The sequence below is a fragment of the Astyanax mexicanus genome, chromosome 24, assembly GCF_023375975.1.
Source record: "Astyanax mexicanus isolate ESR-SI-001 chromosome 24, AstMex3_surface, whole genome shotgun sequence".
NCBI classification, from domain to species: domain Eukaryota; kingdom Metazoa; phylum Chordata; class Actinopteri; order Characiformes; family Acestrorhamphidae; genus Astyanax; species Astyanax mexicanus.
The window spans coordinates 12976836-12997844 of NC_064431.1; the positions used below are offsets into that span (position 1 = coordinate 12976836).

The following is a 21009-nucleotide window of genomic DNA, read 5'->3' on the forward strand; positions in this document are numbered from 1 at the left end:
CCCCGTTCTGCCTCCGCTCCGGGCCCTCAGGGGGAGGGTACTGTCATGTCTGGTGCTGAAAGCACGTCTGTGTCTCCCACATCCAGCTCTATCTGCGATTCTCACAGTAACAACTACAATACCCAGAACGCACCACTCCATGACACAACACACACTCCCGATCACATGACACGTCACATGACGCCACCAGGAAGTCCCGAGTACTGATTACTCAGTGTATTTAAGGACCATGCTCACACTCACACCTCGCCGAGTATCTGTTTGGTAAATCCTACAATACAAAGCGTTTCTCTTGCCCTTGCTATTCTCCGTGTATGATCTTGTTTTTGTTTTCTATCGACTTTGATTTTTGCCTGCTCCCTTGTGTTGGATTACCGTGTATGACCTGGACTGTTTATTGTACTCTGGATTTTTGCCTACCCTGTGATACTGCCTACCCGTGTATGAACTCTGGACTGTTCCCCGGTTATGGTATGGTTTCTCTACACTGTGCATTTTTGGTACTGACCCTGTTTCTGTTGACTACCCCTGTCTACTCTATAACTTTAATAAAAGTTATTTTATTGTATCTGCACCAGTCTCATTCCTGTCTGGCCCTGACAGGGAGGATGGTTCAGGTTGTAGATTATAAAGCTGACTGAGAGAAACCAAAGATTGGGCAGAGTATAAAACATATTCTGCTTTACTGAATTGTTCTTTATAGTATTGATGTATTCAATATTAATCTAATCTATTTAATAATTAAGCTAAAGAAAACACTCTGAATAAGAAGGGGTGTGTATAGGTGTTGGGACACATATATATATATAAGTGTTTGGCTTCTACAATCCACTGATCTAAACGTGATTAACTGAGATGGTGATTTGAGGTGGAGCTTCACACCATGAAGGAAAAGCAGCAGCTATTGTTCAGCACCTCCAGCAACTCCTTCCTTCAAGACACTGAGAAAACTATTCCAGGTGACTCTCCCTCATGAAGACACTGAGATTAAAATACCAAGAATGTGCAGATCTGACCTCAATGTGGATAAATGTGCTACTTAGAAGAGTATAGTATAAAATATATTCTGCTTTGTTTAACACTTTTCATTAGAGCTGGGCGATATGGCCTAAAAAATATCTTAGTTTTTTTTGTCAATTAGAATTTTTTTCTCCTACTAAAAATTAAAATACAGATAACAAAGAAATGGTTCAAAACTAGATTTACCCTTATTTTGATGCAACCAGAAACAGGCATGTAGATGAGATTGCTGACCATACCATTGTAAATAGTGAGAACTGTAACGTTTAGAAATCTTTCTCCAACATACATAGCTTAGTTTTAAACTGACACGGACGAAAAAAGAAAATGAAAGACATTTACACTGGATTATACTTCAGAACATGTGTTTGTGACTAAAAACTGAGAAATAAAGTAGAGTTATGTATCCATAACTAAGTTTTGGGAGTTGATCCACACCCTCACTCCTCCCACTTCCTTCCCTATTTAAACCGTCACTTCCTCTCTACATGCTCGTGGAACAACCTCGCAGTTGAACGACCCCACGATTGAACTGCCTCGCCTGCGGCGTTGACTCCCGCTCCTTACCTGCTCCACGATGGTACTCCACCTCTATGTGTCCTGTGGCTGGCGTCCGACCTCGCACGACCAGCTGTTCTCGTCCACACCTACTCCTCCACCGCCACTGCTGCCGGCTGCCTTCCTTGATTACGGTGCGTTCTTCCCCAACCACCTGCTCTTCTGGCTCCTCAGCCCGCTGCCGGCGCCCACGCCGCTACTGCTGCCGCTGCCGGCGACCACGCCGCTACTGCTGCCGCTCCCTGCGGGCGTTACCGCTACCAGCGCCCACGCCGCTCCCGCGGCCCGTTTTTTCCCCCTGTTTTCCCTTCTAACCTGCGTTCTTCCGCCGGGCCCGCTGGCGGGCCGTGGCTCCGCCTCCCTGCAGTCTCGTAGGGCGGTGGTCGAGCGTGGCCACTCCTCCTCCCTTTCTCTCTCTTATTCCTCAGTCTGTCCTCCCTACTCCTCTTCTGTCTCCCATTGCCACCATCTTCCCACTCTATCTTCCCCCCCATCTTCCCACTCCATCTTCCCCCCATCTTCCCACTCCATCTTCCCCCCATCTTCGCACTCCATACCCCCATCTTCCCACTCCATCTTCCCACTCCATCGCCCCCCATCTTCCCGCTCTGTCTTCCTACTCCAACTCCTCCCATCTTCCCACTCTATCCCCCCTTCCCTCCTGCTACGCGACGTGCGTCAGTGGCTGCTTTGGGACTTTTAAACTACACGTACACCATGTGCATCATTCCACAAAGTCGTTTAACACCATCTTTCCACTTCAACTGCTTTCTGACTCCTAGGACCTCACCCTCTATGCTGTTATTCCAGTACATTCCTATACTTGAATAGGCTGGCAGCACCTTCAAACACCTTAATTAATTAATTCCCTGCCTTTCTTTCCTTTGACCTCCACACTGCTTTTCTCATGCATCGGCTTATCCTCTGGCTTTCTCAAAGACTACAAGGCACTTCCAACACTCAGTTGCTGGAGTTCCCAAGCCTGTCACAGTCAGACCTCTTCTTAAATCCTTGCAGTGGTCGAAAGTTCTGATTTAACTTTTGGGCTTCGGCTTCACGCTTTACAGCGAAGCTGCCCCGAACTCCACCCCCAATACTCTGAGTTTGCTCCCCCTCTTTTATTATTTTCTGCCCAGTCAAGGACGTGGGTCAATACTAGCAAAGTAGTAGATAAGTCACGAGAGATTATTATTAAGTGTTTTCCACAATGGATTAATCACGGATCCTCACTAGAGAGCAATGAAGCTGCAGCTGTTAAAAACGGTATTTCTCTGTAGCTATTTCTAGGCATATAGTGTATATGCTTCATGCTGATGTGTTGAGGCCTTCTAGGGTTATTAAACTGTGGAAAAAAAAGCGTGTGATTTTAGTGTCCCACTCCTCTGGCTCGGTGGTGATTAGTTGGCGTGTGTTATACAGTTGTGGTAAGGCAAATTCGTATTGTATTTGTGGTTTGGTAGCACGTACGCCTGGTCAAAAACTCAACATGTTAATGAATCCTGACTGTTCCAGCGTATGTATGGACACCATGCTGCTGCTGCAGCTGCGTTAATTCCGCTGGGAGCAGCACTTCAAATAAATAGGTCGTGCTGCTTCCTTCAGAAGCAATGGTTTCAAACATATTTCTTAAAGTGAGTACTTGTTTGGTCTGTGTCCGTCTAATTCACACAAGCTTCTGATTTCCCCCAAATGCTGTGTTTTGTGTGTGTTTGTGTGACAAGTGCACAGGAGGAGGATCACTCTGAACTACGGGAGTCCAAAGGGGGTGTAGGTTGCTGAAGTTTAAATTGAGAGAAAATCAATTTTTACAAAAACACCTCATCCTTAACTGTAAATACGAATTAACCAATAAAATTGCCCGGCTCTACTTTTTATATAAAAAAACACATTGGATGAAAAAAGTTGTGTCCAAACTAATGTAAAGATGCTAATACAGTTCTGGAAAAAAAAATTAAGAGACCACTTCAGTTTCTAAATCAGTTTCTCAGTTTTTTTCTATTTATAGGTATATGTTTGAGTAAAATGAACATTGTTGTTTTATTCTATCTATCTATATATATTAGTTATTTAAAAATAACAAAACAAAAATGCACAGCTTTCAGACCTCAAATAATGCAAAGAAAACAAGTTTATATTCAGGTTTTAAGAGTACAGAAATCAATATTTGGTGGAATAACCCTAAGTTTTAATCACAGTTTTTATGCATTGTGGCATGTTCTCCTCCACCAGTCTTACACAATGCTTTTGGATAACTTTATGCCAGTTCAGCTTGGTTTGATGGCTTGTGATCATTCATCTTCCTCTTGATTATATTCCAGAGGTTTTCAATTTAGTAAAATCAAAGAAACTTATTCCAGAGCTGTATGTACTATTACTTTACTGTTCACATACAGCAAATCCAGGGATAAAATGGTCTGTTTAGCAATTCATGGCCTACCTTTCCCATGCCAGAATGAGCGTGTCCAATCTTCACCACCACCGGGAATGTAGGCATAGAAATCTGCAAAAACACAAATCAGAATGAATCAGATGAATTGAAGATCCTCTTTAGAATGTGTCTCATAGGAAGAAAAAACTAAATTAACCAACAAACTAGTATTTACACCTTTTAAAAGTTTTCACGCTTCCCATACAAAAAAAAAAGATAACATAATGAGAAAATCTGGTCATTTTACTTAATGATGACAGTGGGCTAAAGGTGTAAATCCCAATTCAAGGGACCGTTATACCCTTCTAGCTCATGCCTGGCATTGGATTCATATGATTTAAACATACTAATGGCATTATGAACCCTATCTTACACCCTGCACAAGGCATGTCATGATGCTCATTGATGTCTTACACCCCGCCAACAGTCTATTTTCACGCCATCCACCTGTACACATAGCAACAGTGCTTGTGAAAATGGTGTGGTTGTCTGGAAGTGAGGTGTGTTCAGGCAAATTTATGTTGTATGTATGTTGTATCTTGGCAACTTAAAACACAGGTGCACCTTTAAAATGTCTCTAGGCAAATGTCAACTGACTTTTATATCAACAATTAACAAAATAACCAAGCTGAACGAGCAGGTTAGCTTTCTCTGCTGCGAGATTCAGAAGCGCTGCACTCGTGAAATAGCAATACGCCAAAGTCAGAGCGCACTGGGTTCTTAAAGACAATGGCAATCACACATTAATTGGTTTATTGCACATTACATCAAAAACACACCCATGATTAATTCATAGAATTAGTAAATTCCTTTTGTGAGTTTTGAGCTGGGCAAGACATACTTTTCCTGTCGTTACGATAGCAAAGACACACTGACACATCATAAATCAAGCTGCATGGTGAGTGACTGACGCCTCACCTATAGATCACTAAAATAGAGCCTATATCAGTGTTTTTCTCCACAGACAAAACATTTAAATATAAATTCTGAAGGCCTGATTATCTATAGCCAGTATAAATAAAGGTGTACTGTTTAGCTTCTGTCGTCCATGCCCCAGTTTTATGATTACCGGTAAGTAAATATTAGCACTGGCCATAGACGTTACTAACAAGAAAAAGGAACTACCAGATAAGACTTTCATACTTTCTCAGGAATACTTTTAACTCCTCAATATTATCAGCCCATATGTATTCAGCTCAAACGCTATGTTTCAAATCCACAAAGGTTTTAAAAACCTCTGTATCTTCAATACAATGACATGACAAAAAATAAAGGACATGCCAAAAGTTATGGGACAAGAATGGATTGTGTCCTATGATTTTTGGAATGTCAGTGTTTAACAGAAGTGTAAGGGTTTTTTAATATTTCAGGTGCAAGCAAAGAACAATTTAGTAACCTTTATTTTTAAATAAAAAATATAATAAAGGGTTCATGCACTGGATTGTTTTATTCTAGATTTTGAATTAGAATGTAAATACGGTTTAAAATGTTTAAAACATTCAACCACAATACTTTACTTTACAATACCTTAATAAAGAATCTACATACAAAATACATCCTGTACTAAGTTATTATAAACCCCCTTCACTTACATGTCTACCTACTTAAACTACATTATTACGTCTTTATTTAGGAGTGTTTTTATTCTAAATTAAAAAAATTAGAATAAAAAAATCTGCAGTTAAAAAATGTGCAGCCAATCTGAACAGAGCCCATTCACAGAAAGTATATTTTAAAGGCACAGCTCTTTATTTATTACTAAGAAACAAACTAAGGTTAGGACATGTAAATATAAACTGACACTTATGTTTGTGCACAAAATCTCAAAACTGATTTAAAACACAACACAAATAAATATTCATTTTTGAAGTCTTAAAGGATCATGTTTGTCCTCTTGCACTGTGAGGTTTATGTTTAAATTTGTCAACCACTGGACCGGAAGGTCTTGTGACTTCTGGTCAAACAATACAGTCAAAGTTAAAGTAAACTAATGATTGCAGTAAAAGCAGGTTATAGACTCAATAATCATAAAGTTCTATACAAATAGTGAGGAATTACTGTCGAACAGATGTTCCTAATCATATTCCCGAATCACACCATCTTACGAACTTTAACCGAAGCCACTTTACTGGGACAATGATGGCACTTTGCTTAAGGCCTTGTTTGTTTTTTTGACAGTAATTATAAAAGCCTTCCGACATTATAATTACGTTGTTTGAGGAGTAAATGAAGAAAGTGCGTGATGCCTTCCCAGACAACAGGAAACGTCCTGCTAACATTAGCAGGCTTTGGTTTGCTGAATAATGGTTTGAGCAGAACCTCATGCAGGAGAAAATACTGAGAACATTATAAACATAAAAAAGAAGCATTATATAGTTTACGAAGAAAACATTGAGAAAGAGCTATTTATTTCACAGACATTCTTTACTTTACAGTTTAAGGAATCATATTTATTTTTTTCATTTCATTTATTTGAAAAATAAACGTTCCACTTTTTTTGAGTTGTCATGGTTCTACATGCACTAGCATTACAAAAGTCATAGGACATCAGTATGTAAATTGACTACTAAGTGTAAACTCAAGGGATGGCTTGTACACTCACACCTGTCCGCGTGCTCATGGCAAGGCTTGGTGAATTATGGGAATTGGAGTGAGGTCTAATGTTGTAGAAAGGTTTTGATAGAAAGGCTGACATCACATCCAGATTGCAGAAGTCCTCAGTGTAGCATTCTTTAGCTTCCATGGGACATGGCAAAAGTCATGGGACCTTAGTCCAGTGTTTTTAGAACCCCTAATGAGTCTCATTTTACAAATTTGATGTGGTTCTGCAAAATGTTCTTTGGAGTGAAGCCATAGAAAAATTACTTTGGGCTTCAAAAGGATCTGTATGTAGTTTATTAAGAGATCTGGAAGATCTTGTATCAGAATTTTATAACATACCAATATTAACGCTCCAAAATTGGAAGTTGGACAAAAATCTTTTTGTACTTTAAAATTCCTTTGAAAGTTTTTCCAATATTTTTTTTTCTCCTTTAAATTGACATACAGTGATTTTGCATGATTAAAAAAAATAAATTTCCCCTTTATTCACTGTGTGTTCCTCTGCTCCCACAAAACTATTGGTTACTCTGTAGGAGGGGCGATCCTTTCAGGTTTTTGGGGGGCGGTCCTCTTCCCCAGTCTAAGATAAGAGCTTCTCTTTCCCTCGCTTTTACAGAGAGTCAGAGAAAGAGAGAGAGAAAGAGAGAGAGAAGGAGAAAGAGAAAGAGAGAGAGAGACATAGGGCACTGAATAAAAGTGTCACAGTCAAGGCTAGGGAATAGAGAGAGGGAGCAAGAGAGTGAGAGAAAAAGAGAGCGAGAGACAGTTAGAGAGAAAGTGAGAAAGCGAGGGTTTTTTTCCATTTTCTCCTCAGCTGCCAGTTTTACTTTGCTGGTTGTTTATTCCTTCGCCCCTGGAAAGCTACTTTGTCTGAGACGCTGATAAGAAGCGACAGGCCGAGCTAGAGTGACCATGGGTGCCCGCCTGGCCGAGTGTGTGGCTCTGCGGCTGCTGATCCTCCTGGCCCTAGGAGTGATGGAGCGGGGGGCTGAGGGATGTACCTGCCAGCTCGCTCATCCCCAGGAGCATTTCTGTCAGTCTGAAATAGGTAGGTACAGTACGGGGGGCAGAGGGTCTGGAGGGGGGATGTGGGGGGTTCAGTATAACAGTAATAAGAGACAGTTTGGGACTGTGGTGATGAATGATGAATGAATGTGAAAGTGCTGTAACAGTTCCAGCCTTAACCTCAACCTCAGTGACTTCATCTATTTTCACGTATTTGAACTGATCATCTATTCTAAGTTTGTGTCCCTTGGGTGATTGTATTTATGTAAGAGGGAACCTGCATCAAAAATGAATAAATTGCTGAACTGCTGTACTGCAGTCTAAATAATAAATGTTTCTTATTTTGAGTTAATTAAACTAATATCATAAGGTTTATCTTATTTATGCTTGTTTTATATGGTATTGTTGACTAGAAAGTGTAGTTCTATTTAGTTCATTTCCTTTTTTTTTGTCCAGAAACAATGCTTGCAATAAGTAAAAAATTCTGTCACTTTGGTGGAACCATTTTTGGTCCCGTGTGGAACCATCATACAGTTGAACTCTCCTTGTCTGGTTTGAAAAATGCATTCCAGGATTTCAGGTACCAGTTGCCAAATTTGCCTAGTGGAAAAGCAAAACAGCAAAGTAGAGTTGTGTCTAGTAGTGTAGTGTAGGTACCATGAAGTGGAAAAGAGCCAAAAGTCCTAGAATATAGAGTCAATATGTGTCAATATGAACATCCATTTAATCAGAAAATAACCTTTCCTTCAACTGGAGTTTCTTTGGACTTTCTAAAGAAAGAGAACTTCACACAAGTTTACAAAGTCTCTATTATGAATGTGGTTATTTGTCTGTAGATCTAAAAGGTCATAAGTCCTGCTGCTCCTGTATTATTCTCAGGTTGTCTCTCCCTACATGGTATCTAAAGTGCTTCAGGTGGTTAGTAGGGTGTTATTTGGTGGTTGATGAGGTTTTGCAAAGTGAGTCATACAGTATTTACAGTATATCGGTTTAGAGAGTGATTACTATGCTGCCCTGGTGTTTGCTATAGTGTTATCAATGGTTTCCTAAATGGTTAGTAGGGTGTTATCCAACTTCTACGATATCTCAGAAACTGGTTTAAAATCAGTTGTGCTGAGGCAGAGACTAGCTGAAAACATGTGGTGCACGATTATAAACCCTAAAGTGAGAGATTTGTTTTCCCAACCTTTCGCTGATGTCCAGATGACAGTGTTGATCATCCTGCCTGCTGTGCAGAGTTTAGAAATCTGGGTCAGGAGAAATTTCGGCTGCTTAGCACCCAACAATTTTCTCTTCTTTTCTCAGTTTTTTTTTTCTTTGAGCATTAAGATTTTAACACTGTATCTTCATACTTACACTTTCTGTGAATTATCCAGTTTAAAGAGTTTTTTTTTTAGTTTTGTTTGTTATGCAGTGTGAAGGCATCTTCTACAATCCTCTAGAAATCTTTCTGTAAATCAGAGTAAAGCTCTTTTTTTCTACAAAAAACTGTAAAACATTCGTAAAACTTTAGTAAAGCTTCAGGCCACTTTTCAACAATGTCTAACATCTCAGCTTGACCTCTTTGGTCACCTTTGCATGTCTTGTTCTGCCAGAACAAACAGGCCAGTTTCAGATCTGTGTCCTCGCTAACATAATGGGGGGAAAGAACTGCCTTCAGTTTGTAGATTAAAGAAGACATTTCATTTGACTTGGATTAATGAGAGGAGCTCCTAAAAGAGAATTCCTCATTTCAGTCAAAATGGCCATTAAATATTTTTAGTTTGTATTTTTTCAGTGTAAGAAATACAGAAAGTCTGTGTATTTCTTCAGGAAACATCTGACTGAAGCTTCACCACCTCATCTGTTAAACATGGTGGCGGGGGTGTTGTATAATCTGCAGAAGATTTTCATGCACATCCTGTCTAAGACTCAAAGCATACCACCACATCTGCTAAACATGGTGGTGGTGTGCTCTGAAATCTGTGGATAGTTTTTTCCACCTCTTGGGGTTGGCTTCTCAGACAGGAATTAATCCTAGCCTTGGACTACACAGCACTGTAAATGAAGATTCTCCATTGAACGAGTTACATAGTCTAGGACTAGGCTTAAACCCTGGCTGTGAAATCAACCACAAAAGCAGTTAGAGTTATCTGTTTGTTTACTTTCAAAATAAGAGCTTCTTGACCAGCTTCACATTCTAACAGACCCACAGCATACTCAGATTGGCCCTAATATTTATACACTACAAACCCAAAATTAGTTTAAACTCATATGCTTTTTAAGTCTGTTTTACATAAAATTGAATATTTCTAAACATTACTCAACTATTTTAGGAGAACATTTGTGGCCAGATATACAGTAAAACAAAGTTCTCTACTTAAATCAACTAATAAAAAGAAAGTTTAGTTTGTTTCCATTGACCACTTTTTTTGTATTTGCTTTTGGCACAATCTATTCACATATTAAGTGACTCCGATTTTCTGACACTCACCATCAGTCCGCAGACACTTCTTCCAGGCTACCTTAGGAAAACTTGTAGATTATATATTAGGATTGAATGCATGGTTTCTATGTTGTAGCTGCTACGTTGTAGCTGCTTGTTGAGCTGCTAACTCTGTTGGCTGTATGCTGTACTGTTTGCTTCATAGCATTTTGTAATCTAGGATTCTAAAAGTATTTTAAATCTATATTTTACGTAAGAAACTAAAATTAAACAAAAAATATACATAATAACTAAGAATTTAAGTGTAATTAACTCAAGTCTTATTCAGGTTTCTTGTTCTTAGACGTTAAATGTTCTTAGACCTGAAGAGAGAACCTTTGTTTCAAAGCTAATGGGGAAGGAGGCTTTATATTTTTATATTTAATGTCTAGTTTGACTGTGTAGCTTAATGGGCTTTTAGAATGATACATGACTGCTGCTGTGATTATTCTATACATGATAGGTAAGGTGCTTTAGGTGGTCAATAGGATGTCACTTGGTGTCTGCTATGACATCCTATGAGGTTGCTAAATTGTCAGATGTTTGGTATGGGATCTGCAGTGGTAGTTATGCTTGTGGTGTTGCTAAGCGGTTATTAGGCTGCACCTATACAGCCATATTGCTGCAATGGTATTCAAGTTACAGTATAGATGGAGCCCAAAAATTCCAGCCCGAACCTATTTGAGCCTGTGCACGTTCCCAAGTACCCTACATTTTTTTAAGAAAGTACCTATAATGAACTACAATTCTTTGGATTTGCTAAATCTGTTCAGTATAATGTTAATGAACAGGGCAGCACAAAAGAAGCATTCCTAATAGTTGAGAAAACTTTTTATTAAGAATGGAACTCCAAATGATTAAAAAACAAACAGTGATCTAGAAGACTAAGCATCAGCAAAATAGGTTACAAGAATGACGCGTTCTGGCCTACTAATAGTAGCGCCGCAGGTCAAGTGTAATGCGGACAGGTGGAGGAGCTTGTGTGTACATACTGTGCCGGCCAGTGCTGCGTGATTATACAACTTTTTTACTATCACAGTGTGATTTGTTACTTTGCTATATTGTGATTATCATGCCATAGCTTTATATATAAAAAAACATATATTACATAGCTTATCTATTGACCCAACCCAGAATGTCCACAAGCATGTTGAATTAGGAGACCAATAACTTCACATTCAGGGTTCTTCCAGTCCTACATTTCTGAATTTTCCTTTGGCCTAAGAGTGAATTACTATTTACACAATTTAACTCAATGGTTCTTAAAATTCTACCCTAATTAGATAAAGTACTACAGCTGTAAGCATGTAAGCATTTAAAACACTACCTAACAATAAAAATATTATTATTTTTTTTACATTTCTCTTTGTTTAATTTTTCTCATTACTACACACTATAAAAATAGTGAATTAAATGCCAAAAGTGACAATTACTAAACTGGCCCCTCAGATCAGCCACAGCATGGGAGCGCAGATGCTTGTTATCACTGAAATCGGGACCAAATTGGACACTGGTGACTCCAGTCAAACATTGCTGTTGGTATATTAGATTTTTATGCCAATTTGGGTTTTGCTGCCAATTTTGTTTCTGCACAGCAGCGTATGGTCTTCATTTCCCATTGGAATCTAGAACCAACCTAATGTCCACCCATCTGCTCTTAGCTAATGGCTAGACGAGGCCTAATGGAACAAACTTGTGAATGTTTGGAACAAATAATCTGTGAAATATACTGAAAATCATAACAGATATTTTAAATTAAGTGGATAAAATTGGATGTGCTAATAGCATAGTCTTTAAAGCTCTTAAATCCAAGAAGAAGCAGGGAAGAGGATAGAATAGATATATCATCAAAGAAATACTGCTATTTCAGTGCTACTTAGAAAAAGATAACAGTTACCAGGAACAACAAATGATTAAATACATGATTGATATGGGAAACTTATGGTAATATTCATTAAGATATACACACAGAAGTAGTATGTTACACATAAATGGCAAGATGTCAGTAGAGGTTCCTAATTAATGGTGTTCTGCAATAATCCATCCCATGTAGCTCAAATATTCTTACGCAGATCCTGTATATTTTGTGTCAGGGGTTGACAGTGTTGACAAGCGCATCCAATAGCATCTTAAAAAATTGCAATCAGGGATAGGTCTGGTCATGTGGCTGGCCATGGCATAGAATCTGTGTCCTTAAGGCAAGATCTTGAGAAGGCAGTACTACATGGATGAGCATTGTTGGAAGGGCCACTGGTTGCAGGACCTCAATAATGAAACTTTGGGCTGTCAAAATGCCTGTAATAAAGACCAAAGATTACCAAGATTCATTCCTGTCAGGGGATTTCTTGTGTTTGCAACATTTGTTTTACAGTTTCTAAACAACCCAAAGCTCCTTGAGTGGAAACTTAGGGTGGTGAACAGGACCACATCCTTGCGGACATTCTGGGTCCAGACTGTGATATTCTGAGAAGAACCGAACTGTGATGGCTAGAGTAAAATCTTCAAAACATCAGGCAGGTTTTGTGGGGTGTTCCCAGGGTGTATGCAGGGGTCAGTACCTACAAAAATACTCCAGGAAAGCACAACTAGTGAACCAGCGACAGGGTAATGAATGTTCCAGGCCTCAATGATGTGAGCCATGGAGGATATCACAGGGCACTTTAGACCCTTCAAAGGACTTCAGGTCCTAAAAGGTGGACTGCATGCCTCAGTGGGTCAAATCTGTTTTGGTGGCTAACAGGGAGCTTACACAGTATTATATCCAAAAGCAATTCAAAAAAATTTTCGTGAACAAACTGGGCCTGGTCTTTAAAGGCCATTCGATTTAGCACTCTTCCCTCAAGTCCAGAAGTAGGCTTTGGATGTATGCTTTGTTAAATGTCCAGCTGGGCTGTTATGAAAGACTTTGCTGCTCCTTTTGAGGGTGTGAAAGTTGGTCCATGAGCTGGAAGCCCGCCACAGGCCTCACAGAGGGTAGTCCACCCAGCTGGCTTTAGCATTCCACTCTTTTGTTCGAAAACAGCCAGGCATGGAATGGCAAAAAATAGCTTGTAATGACAGATAAATTCCTTCAACACTCGTACAGAACATCCTCATAACACCTCTCCCACGTAGGCCGGCTTAACTGCCATGCTAGCATGCAAGCATCACTGCTATCCTCCTGTGAAAAATTAAGGCAGTTCTGAAGGCAAAAGGGGGTCCAACCTGGCACTAGCAAGGTGTACCTAAAGTGGCTGGTGAGTCTATATAAAGCTTGTCATCCCCTAATTGCTAGAGGTAAAGAAAAATTCAACAGGGCTTAATTTTTCTTTACCTCTAGCAATTAGGGGATGACAAGTTTTATATAGACTCACCAGCCACTTTTTTAGGTACACCTTGCTAGTGCCGGGTTGGACCCCCTTTTGCCTTCAGATCTGCCTTAATCCTTCTTGACACAGAATCAACAAGGTACTGGAAACATTCCTCAGAGAGTCTGGTCCATATTAACATGATAGCATCACGCAGTTGCTGCAGATTTGTCGGCGGCACGTCCATGATGCGAATCTCCCATTCCACCACATCCCAAAGATACTCTATTGGATTGAGATCTGGTGACTGTGGAGGCCATTCAAGTACAGTACAGAACTCATTGTCATGTTCAAGAAACCAGTCTGAGATGAGTCGCACTTTATGACATGGAGCATTATCCAGCTGGAAGTAACCATCTCCTCTGACCTCTGGCATCAACAAGGCATTTGCTCCCACAGAACTGCCGGTCCTGGATATTTTCTCTTTTTCGAATCGTTCTCTGTAAACCTTAGAGATGGTTGTGTGTGAAAACCCTAGTAGATCAGCAGTTCCTGAAATACTCAGACCAGCCCATTTGGCATCAACAACCATGCCATGTTCAAAGTCACTTAAATTACCTTTCTTCCTCATTCTGATGCTGATGTTTGAATTGCAGCAGATCATCTTGGCCATGTCTATTTGCCTAAATACCTGAATTGCTGCCATGGATTGGCCAATTAAACATTTGTGTTAATGAGCAGTTGGACAGGTGTACCTAATAAAGTGGCCGGTGAGTGTATATGTCATTGTCATATCAACATTGCGTACCTTCAAAAATGTTACATGGATAGGAAATCCTGGTTGCAGCAGGTTATCACAGGGTTTGCATTAAAATGATCTTGTTTCTGTACCGTTAAGTTAGCTGTTTCTATGGGGATGTGTTCGACAACTGAGTTGTGTTGAGTCGTTAAAGATAAAGTCAAGACAGGACAGCTTCCAAACATGGTGTAGGCAGTTTCACACACTGTTCCTGTAACTAAAACTCTCAAAGCAAACAGAGACAACTCTATATCCTCTTATATACTATATGGGGTTGGACAATGTAACTGAAACACCTGCAATTTAAGTCTGGGAGGTTTTATGGCTAAATTGGAGCAGCCTGATGGCCAATCTTCATTAATTGCACATTGCACCCGTAAGAGCAGAGTGTGAAGGTTCAATTAGCAGGGTAAGAGCATAGTTTAGCTCAAAATAATGCAATGCACACAACATTATGGGTGACGTACCATAGTTCAAAAGAGGACAAATTGTTGGTGCACATCTTGCTGGCGCATCTGTGACCAAGACAGCAAGTCTTTGTGATGCACCAAGAGCCACGGTATCCAGGGCATTATATCAGCATACCACCAAGAAGGACCAACCCCATCCAACAGGATTAACTGTGGATGCAAGAGGAAGATGTCTGAAAGGGATGTACGAGTGCTAACCCGAGTTGTATCCAAAAAATCTAAAACCATGGCTGCCCAAATCACTGCAGAATTCAATGTGCACCTCAACTCTCCTGTTTCCACCAGAGCTGTCCATCGGGACAATAGATTAATGTGGTCTAAAACCAAGTGTTTCAGTTTCACTCTCCAAGCCCTGTACATAGCCTGTATGAGCTGTACAGGACTAGGGTAGTTATGTTAGATACATTAGGAAGCTTAGCTTTAGATTTGTTTCCCAAAAAACTAACTTAATATGGCATTATTAAGCTGCAAAATATAGTCTAAACACTGCCCACCTTTAGTAAATCTGATTAGTCCAAGACTAGAATCCACAATCTTTGCCTGTGTTCAATCAGCCATAAAATTAAACCCACCTGCCTAATATTACGTATGAGTTGACCCACAAGGCCTCTAAAGTTATCTGGCATCTGTGGTATCTGGTACCATAACCATTACAACCTTAGTAGCAGATCCTAGTAAACTGAGGTAGGAGCTCTATGAGCATCAATCAAGTCGTGACTGACTGTCCTACCTTGAAAACCTTTTGGTAGATACTGATCACTGCCTTCTGGAAACACTCCAAAAGACCTGCCTGTTTTTTTTTTTTTTAGATATTCTGGAACAGGTGTCTAGAACATCACAATGTGGTTCTTAGTAAAGTGCCTCAGATTCGTATGTTTTTCATTTCTCTAGCATCACATTCTTATAACAACATTTCCTGTTTAGTGATCCGGGCCAAAATATCTGGAGAGAAGATCATCTCCCCGAGCAACAGTTCTTCACCATACCAGAAGATGATCCAGTACGAAATCAAGCTGATAAAGGTGAGTGATAATAGAAACCCTGTAGGTAAAGATATGAACACGTGACCTTAGTGAGCCTTTTTTCCAGTGCAGGGCAAATTATTACTAAGGCCACACCATGCAGTTCTGCATCGATGTGGACCCATTAGACCGGTTATGGTTTCTTTTTCCATTTGCTGTGTTGCTAAAGGACCAGGATGTGAACACAGGGTTTGTATTTGACCATGAAAATGACCATGTTTCTGTACCATTAAATTAGCTTTTTCTATCGGAGATGTTTGAGTTGTGTTGAGTCAGGATAGACAAACATGGTGGAGTCTGTCTTGCTATCTACTACCTTACTAAATGCAAACTGGATACCTGTGAATTTTCATGCTAACTATCCGTCTCTTCCAAAACCTAAACTGTGGCATTAGCACACCAGCTCAGGCCTCATCCACCATTGCTACTGCAGTATTAGCATGCTGGCAACCAGGCTCATCCAACATCACTACATGATGGCTATTTACCAAGTCCCATATCGCTAACATAATGTCAGCATGCCAGCCCCGGGCCACGTCCCATGAAGCATTAGCACTGCACCTACAAGCCTCATCCGTCATCAAATCAAATTGAAATCAGATTTATTTATTTAGCACTTTTTGTAACTGATGTTGCAAACTTTACATACTTGGTAACAAGACAGAGAATCAGACAAAATGCATTTTAAACATAAGCAAGGAAAATTCCCATGGTTGTACCTTGTAAGGAACTAAGGCAGAATTTAAGTCAAGGCAAACGAATCGCATTGGCTAACCAATTTTCTGGGGGAAACCCTTCACTATCAAGTCTAATATATAAGGGAGGATCCATTCTCCTCTGATCAGACTACTTATAAATTAAGGTCTTATTAGGTCTAATAGGTCTCATTTATTCAGGTGAATAGCCACACCAGCAATGGCAGCAGTTACAAAATTCCTAGTTCATGTAAAATTTAATACAATCAGTAGCTGTTGGCATAACCTGTGGGCAGCTGATCTGTGGTGGGTGACACTACCATGGTTTTAGCACGGCCTGTCTAGACCGGTTCTGTGGCATCAAGTATGGTTACCTAACCGTGTTGAGATGTGTTCCTAGGCCAAACAGTTTCACACTTAAACTATTAGCCCTCATGTCTTTTTCTGTTAGAACTGTAGAAGAATGAAATATGAGGCTTGTCTCTGGTGGAGCCATTACTATAAGTGAGGGAGACGGCGAGAGCCGAGGGCTTATTGGATATTAGCATGAAGTCCTTTAATAATTTAATGGATTTGTTCAATGCCTTGGATTTTTGGCTTTTCTGTAGCTTCTAGGGAGAACTGGCTGCATATTGAGCTGAAGTGACAGAATGAACGGACCAAAAATCTAAACAATTCTAACACAAATTAAATGCCTCTTGTCCCTCATGGCAAGAAGAATGAAAAGTGACTGCATTACAACGGGTTACAAAAAACTGAACTCGGCCATTCTGTCCTCCTACAAACCAAATTACATGAATGTTGGTTTGATTTATCTACATTTATCACAGAATATCAAACACTACATGAACAAGGGTATTCAAATATTTTATCCTGCTTTTGTTTTAGTAACTGTCTCTACTGGCCAGGGAAAGCTTTATACTAGATTTAGAAAGAACAGAAGGAACTGCTGTGACACCACACCTAATCCCCATCACCATAGTTCATCCCATCATCATCATTCCAGAGAACACATTTTCCTTGCTCCACAGCTCAGTACTCAATAAGGCACTTGTCTCATGGAATTAGGCCATTGGTTCATGTTTTTGCTTTAAACAGGAAGTGCTAATCTATTGCTTATACTTCTCTGCAGGGACTATATAAGCTGTATTGATAGCATTACTGGAATACCCTATTGACCAGGGTTGGGAAACTTGGCTGGGCACTAGCTTGACCATAATGGTCAGTTAGGCTCAAAAGAGCATGGAATAAATTATAATTAACTGGTTCTCTCTTTCATGTTTCCAGATGTTCAAAGGATTTGATAGACTGAAGGACATTCAGTACGTCTACACGCCAGTCTTCTCCTCACTGTGTGGCGTTAAGCTGGATGCAAGCAATAAAGTTCAATACCTGCTTTCAGGTAAGGTGCTGCTAGCAAGGTTTTGTGTTAGGCTTAAGTTAGGGTGTTGTTTTGAAATTTTTAAGTGAGTGGAACTGAATTAGGTGTAAAAGTGTTTGTGGTAAAAACGGGGTTGTAAGAGTAATTTCATAAAAAAAATCTGCTGGCAAGTTATATACCCTCATACATTTACAATAAATACATACTGGTTCTTTACAATATTTCTACATACATCTAAGCATGGAGAAACATTATTGTCATTATACAATACAACATAATTCTTCTACAAGCTTAAAAAGCAAAGGGCAGCACAGCCTTTAAGGGCCTTGTTCAATGCAATTTACAATAACTAACAGCAAATGTATGTAAATGAATTATTTAATACTTTTATTTTTTTTAACGTAAAAGTGGGTAGACAGTTTGAAAGGCATTATATATATTTTTGTCATATATTTTTTGTTCAAGCTTTTGACAGTTTGTAATCTCTTCTATTCATTACGGTTTTAATTATGTCACAGGAAACATGTGGAGTGAAGGAAAAGTCTCGATCGGATTGTGTGATTTCATCGAGCCTTGGGATAACCTCTCGTTGGCTCAGAAAAAGAATCTCAACTACAGATACCAAATGGGCTGTGACTGCACAGTACGTTCTCTATTCATTTTCCTTAAACCTTTTCCTCATATATTCATGAAACTGTACAAAAAAAAGCTATGTAATGTAGTAGAAGTGTAACAAGAAATCTGTCTCACAAGACATCTTAGCTAGAAGAGAACGAGGTGCATTTTTTATTAGACTAGATTAGAAACTCACATAAAGAAAAACTACAGTTGAGTTTTTAAATATTTTGTAAGTAATCATCTTGTAACAGATGTCGTATTAATGAAACAACCTGTTAAATTCAGCAGATGAGAGAAAAGCAGGTGTAAGATGTGCGTGTGTATATGTTTGTGTGCACAGTGGCTCACTCGAGCAGATCAGCGCTGCTGTTTGTAGCCCAAAATTACATTTTGTATTGTTACCTGTGCATAAGATCACAAGAGTTTCTATAGTACACCCTGTGCAAGGCGCTTTGCAAAACTTGTTGCTATTTTGCATATCTTTTTTCACACCTTGCACCCATGCTGTTAACATAGCGTCAGAGTTTAGAGTTTGCATGTTGGTCAGGAATGGACCACTATGCCACTATGAGCGGGAGTCGCAGGTTTGAACCCCCACTCATGCAGCTTCGCCATCAAGCTGCTGGCAATCAGAGGGAGCAAAATTGTGGTGGGTAGATGGCGCTCTCTCCCCACATCACTCCTAGGGTGATGTCCGCAGCACAGGGCGTCTGTAAGCTGATGTATCGGAACCGAGTCGCTGCGCTTTCCTCCGAGCGCGCTGGCTGCTCAGCAATGCTGCATTGGCAGCAGCTCGAAAATAAGCGGTGGCTGACTTCACATGTATCGGAGGAAGCATGTGTTAGTCTTCACCCTCCTGGTGTGTTGGGGCATTACTAGTGATAGGGGGGGTCCAGTGAGTGGGTTGTGTAATTGGCCATGTAAATTAGGGAGAAAATGGGAAACATTAGAAAAGAAAAAAAAATACAAAAAAACGTACAAATACAAGAAACCACTACAAAAATTTGCATAAGCTGCTGCAAAATTCCTTAAAAGCAATAAAAAAACAACACAAAAGTGTACATTAACGTAAATTATAGTTTGAACATTTTACAGCTTTTTTTACTCTTATTTGCTATTTTACAGCCGATCGTTTACAGTAATCAGTATTTTTTTTCAAACTCGTACAGATTTCCACCTGCTACACTGCCCCCTGCTGTACATCTTCTGTAAACGAGTGCTTGTGGACAGACTGGCTTCTGGACAACAAATTGAGCAGAGAACAGGCCCGCCAGTACGCCTGCATCAAACGCAGCGACGGCTCCTGCAGCTGGTACAGGGGCAGCGGCCCACCTGATAATGACTTCATGGACGTGTCCGACCCATGAGGACTGATAATGGGGACGGGGGTGGGAGGGAGGTGAGGCTGGTGAGGGCAACTTTCCTGATTTTCTATCAGTCTGTAGATGTTCTATCTGCTGTCAGTGCATCTCTTAGTAAGGTGTCCGGTTGGACCTCCTGAATGAATGTAAGCTTGATTCTTTGTAATTCTGTTTCACTTTAATGTTGTTTGTAATCTTTAAAATTCGAGGACGGTGGGATGGCAGCTATTGCAGCTGAAGTACTTTCTTTCTTGTTTGGAAAAATGGATCATTTATGTCTGTTCAACTTCTCATATTTTTTCTTAGAAGTGTTAAATGTTTTTAAGACATTTTATCCAGAAGCTTTGTATACTCTTTTGTTTTTATGAGAAATTAAAATTATGTGTCAGTATGTATGCATATTTATAAATGTTTTTATTTCTTTTTTTGGTTATTTTGTTTTTATTTCTGTCCTATATGAATGTATATATTTGTATGATACTTAAAGAATTCAAACATGTCATTTCTTCATTTGAACACATAAGTCCTTCACAGTGTATGAAAAAATCATTGAGGAATGGACAAATAGAAATGCTTCATAAAGACATTGAATATTTTTTTTACATTCGCAGGACATCCTTTTCCTGCAAAGTAGCTGTTTCAGAGATAGATTTCTTTCTTTGGACAGAGACAATATGAATTATTGGCAGTATGTATTTAGTATATACAAGTCAAATTATCCTCTTTCAGTTTAAAATGATTTCTAAGTGTAAAAGTCCAAAAATCCCAATTTCTAAACAATTGTTTTTTTTTTTCGTCCAGACAAAATGCTTGTTTTGTTAGACATACTGTATTTTGTTATTATTATTTTGAGCCATTTTAATATTGTTCTTGTGCCAAAAAGCTAATACTTTGTTTTGCTTTAACATAGAAGTGGTTGTTTTAAGTTTCTGTTTCTAATAGCTATATATACGCAAAATGTCCTGGTAACACTTTATTTAACATCACAACTATATATGTATAATTACAATACATCATATACTTATAACACAACCCTCTATATTATCCTGTTTAAAATATATACTACAGTGTTCCCTTTTTTCACCATTTGTCAACTCCATATTGTATTTTGTATGTATGTTGTTAAGTAAAGTGTTACCAGTGTTTCTTTCTTATAAATGTGTATTTCTTTTGCTATGCATAGGTATCTATTTTATTGTACCAAAAAGTTTGAGTAAAGCCTATCAATTTGTGCTTCATCACTGTTCATCAGCGTCATCACTGTTCGTATTTTTGAATAAACGATACTGATGAGATGAAA

General features: G+C 39.3%; 2 protein-coding genes across 3 annotated transcripts in view; one reads left to right on the forward strand and one right to left on the reverse strand.

Annotated features, from left to right (window-relative positions):
- syn2b (synapsin IIb) overlaps positions 1 to 21009 on the reverse strand; it is a 139217-nt gene that overhangs the window by 32583 nt on the left and 85625 nt on the right. Inside the window, exon 6 of the mRNA XM_007229637.4 lies at positions 4016 to 4078. Within this exon, the coding sequence (XP_007229699.3) occupies positions 4016 to 4078 (63 nt within the window). The remainder of the gene's footprint in view (positions 1 to 4015; positions 4079 to 21009) is intronic.
- Positions 1516 to 21009, forward strand: LOC103031404 (metalloproteinase inhibitor 4). 2 transcript variants are annotated; one of them, XM_049471568.1, is made up of 5 exons: positions 1516 to 1712; positions 15557 to 15654; positions 17637 to 17751; positions 18249 to 18373; positions 19518 to 21009. In XM_049471568.1, exons 1-5 carry the CDS (start codon positions 1598 to 1600, stop codon positions 19713 to 19715), a joined length of 651 nt encoding a protein of 216 aa, XP_049327525.1. In that variant the 5' UTR covers positions 1516 to 1597; the 3' UTR covers positions 19716 to 21009. The 2 variants fall into 2 exon arrangements, with proteins under 2 accessions (XP_049327525.1, XP_007229698.1); XM_007229636.4 differs by lacking the exon at positions 1516 to 1712 and adding an exon at positions 7212 to 7655.

Excerpts from the sequence above, each read along its gene's own strand:
- LOC103031404 (XM_007229636.4), top strand. The coding sequence starts at position 7,520 with ATGGGTGCCCGCCTGGCCGAGTGTGTGGCTCTGCGGCTGCTGATCCTC. Across the intron at positions 7,656-15,556 it reads TTTCTGTCAGTCTGAAATAG|TGATCCGGGCCAAAATATCT; the intron begins GTAGGTACAGTA and ends TTTCCTGTTTAG. Across the intron at positions 17,752-18,248 it reads AGTTCAATACCTGCTTTCAG|GAAACATGTGGAGTGAAGGA; the intron begins GTAAGGTGCTGC and ends ATTATGTCACAG.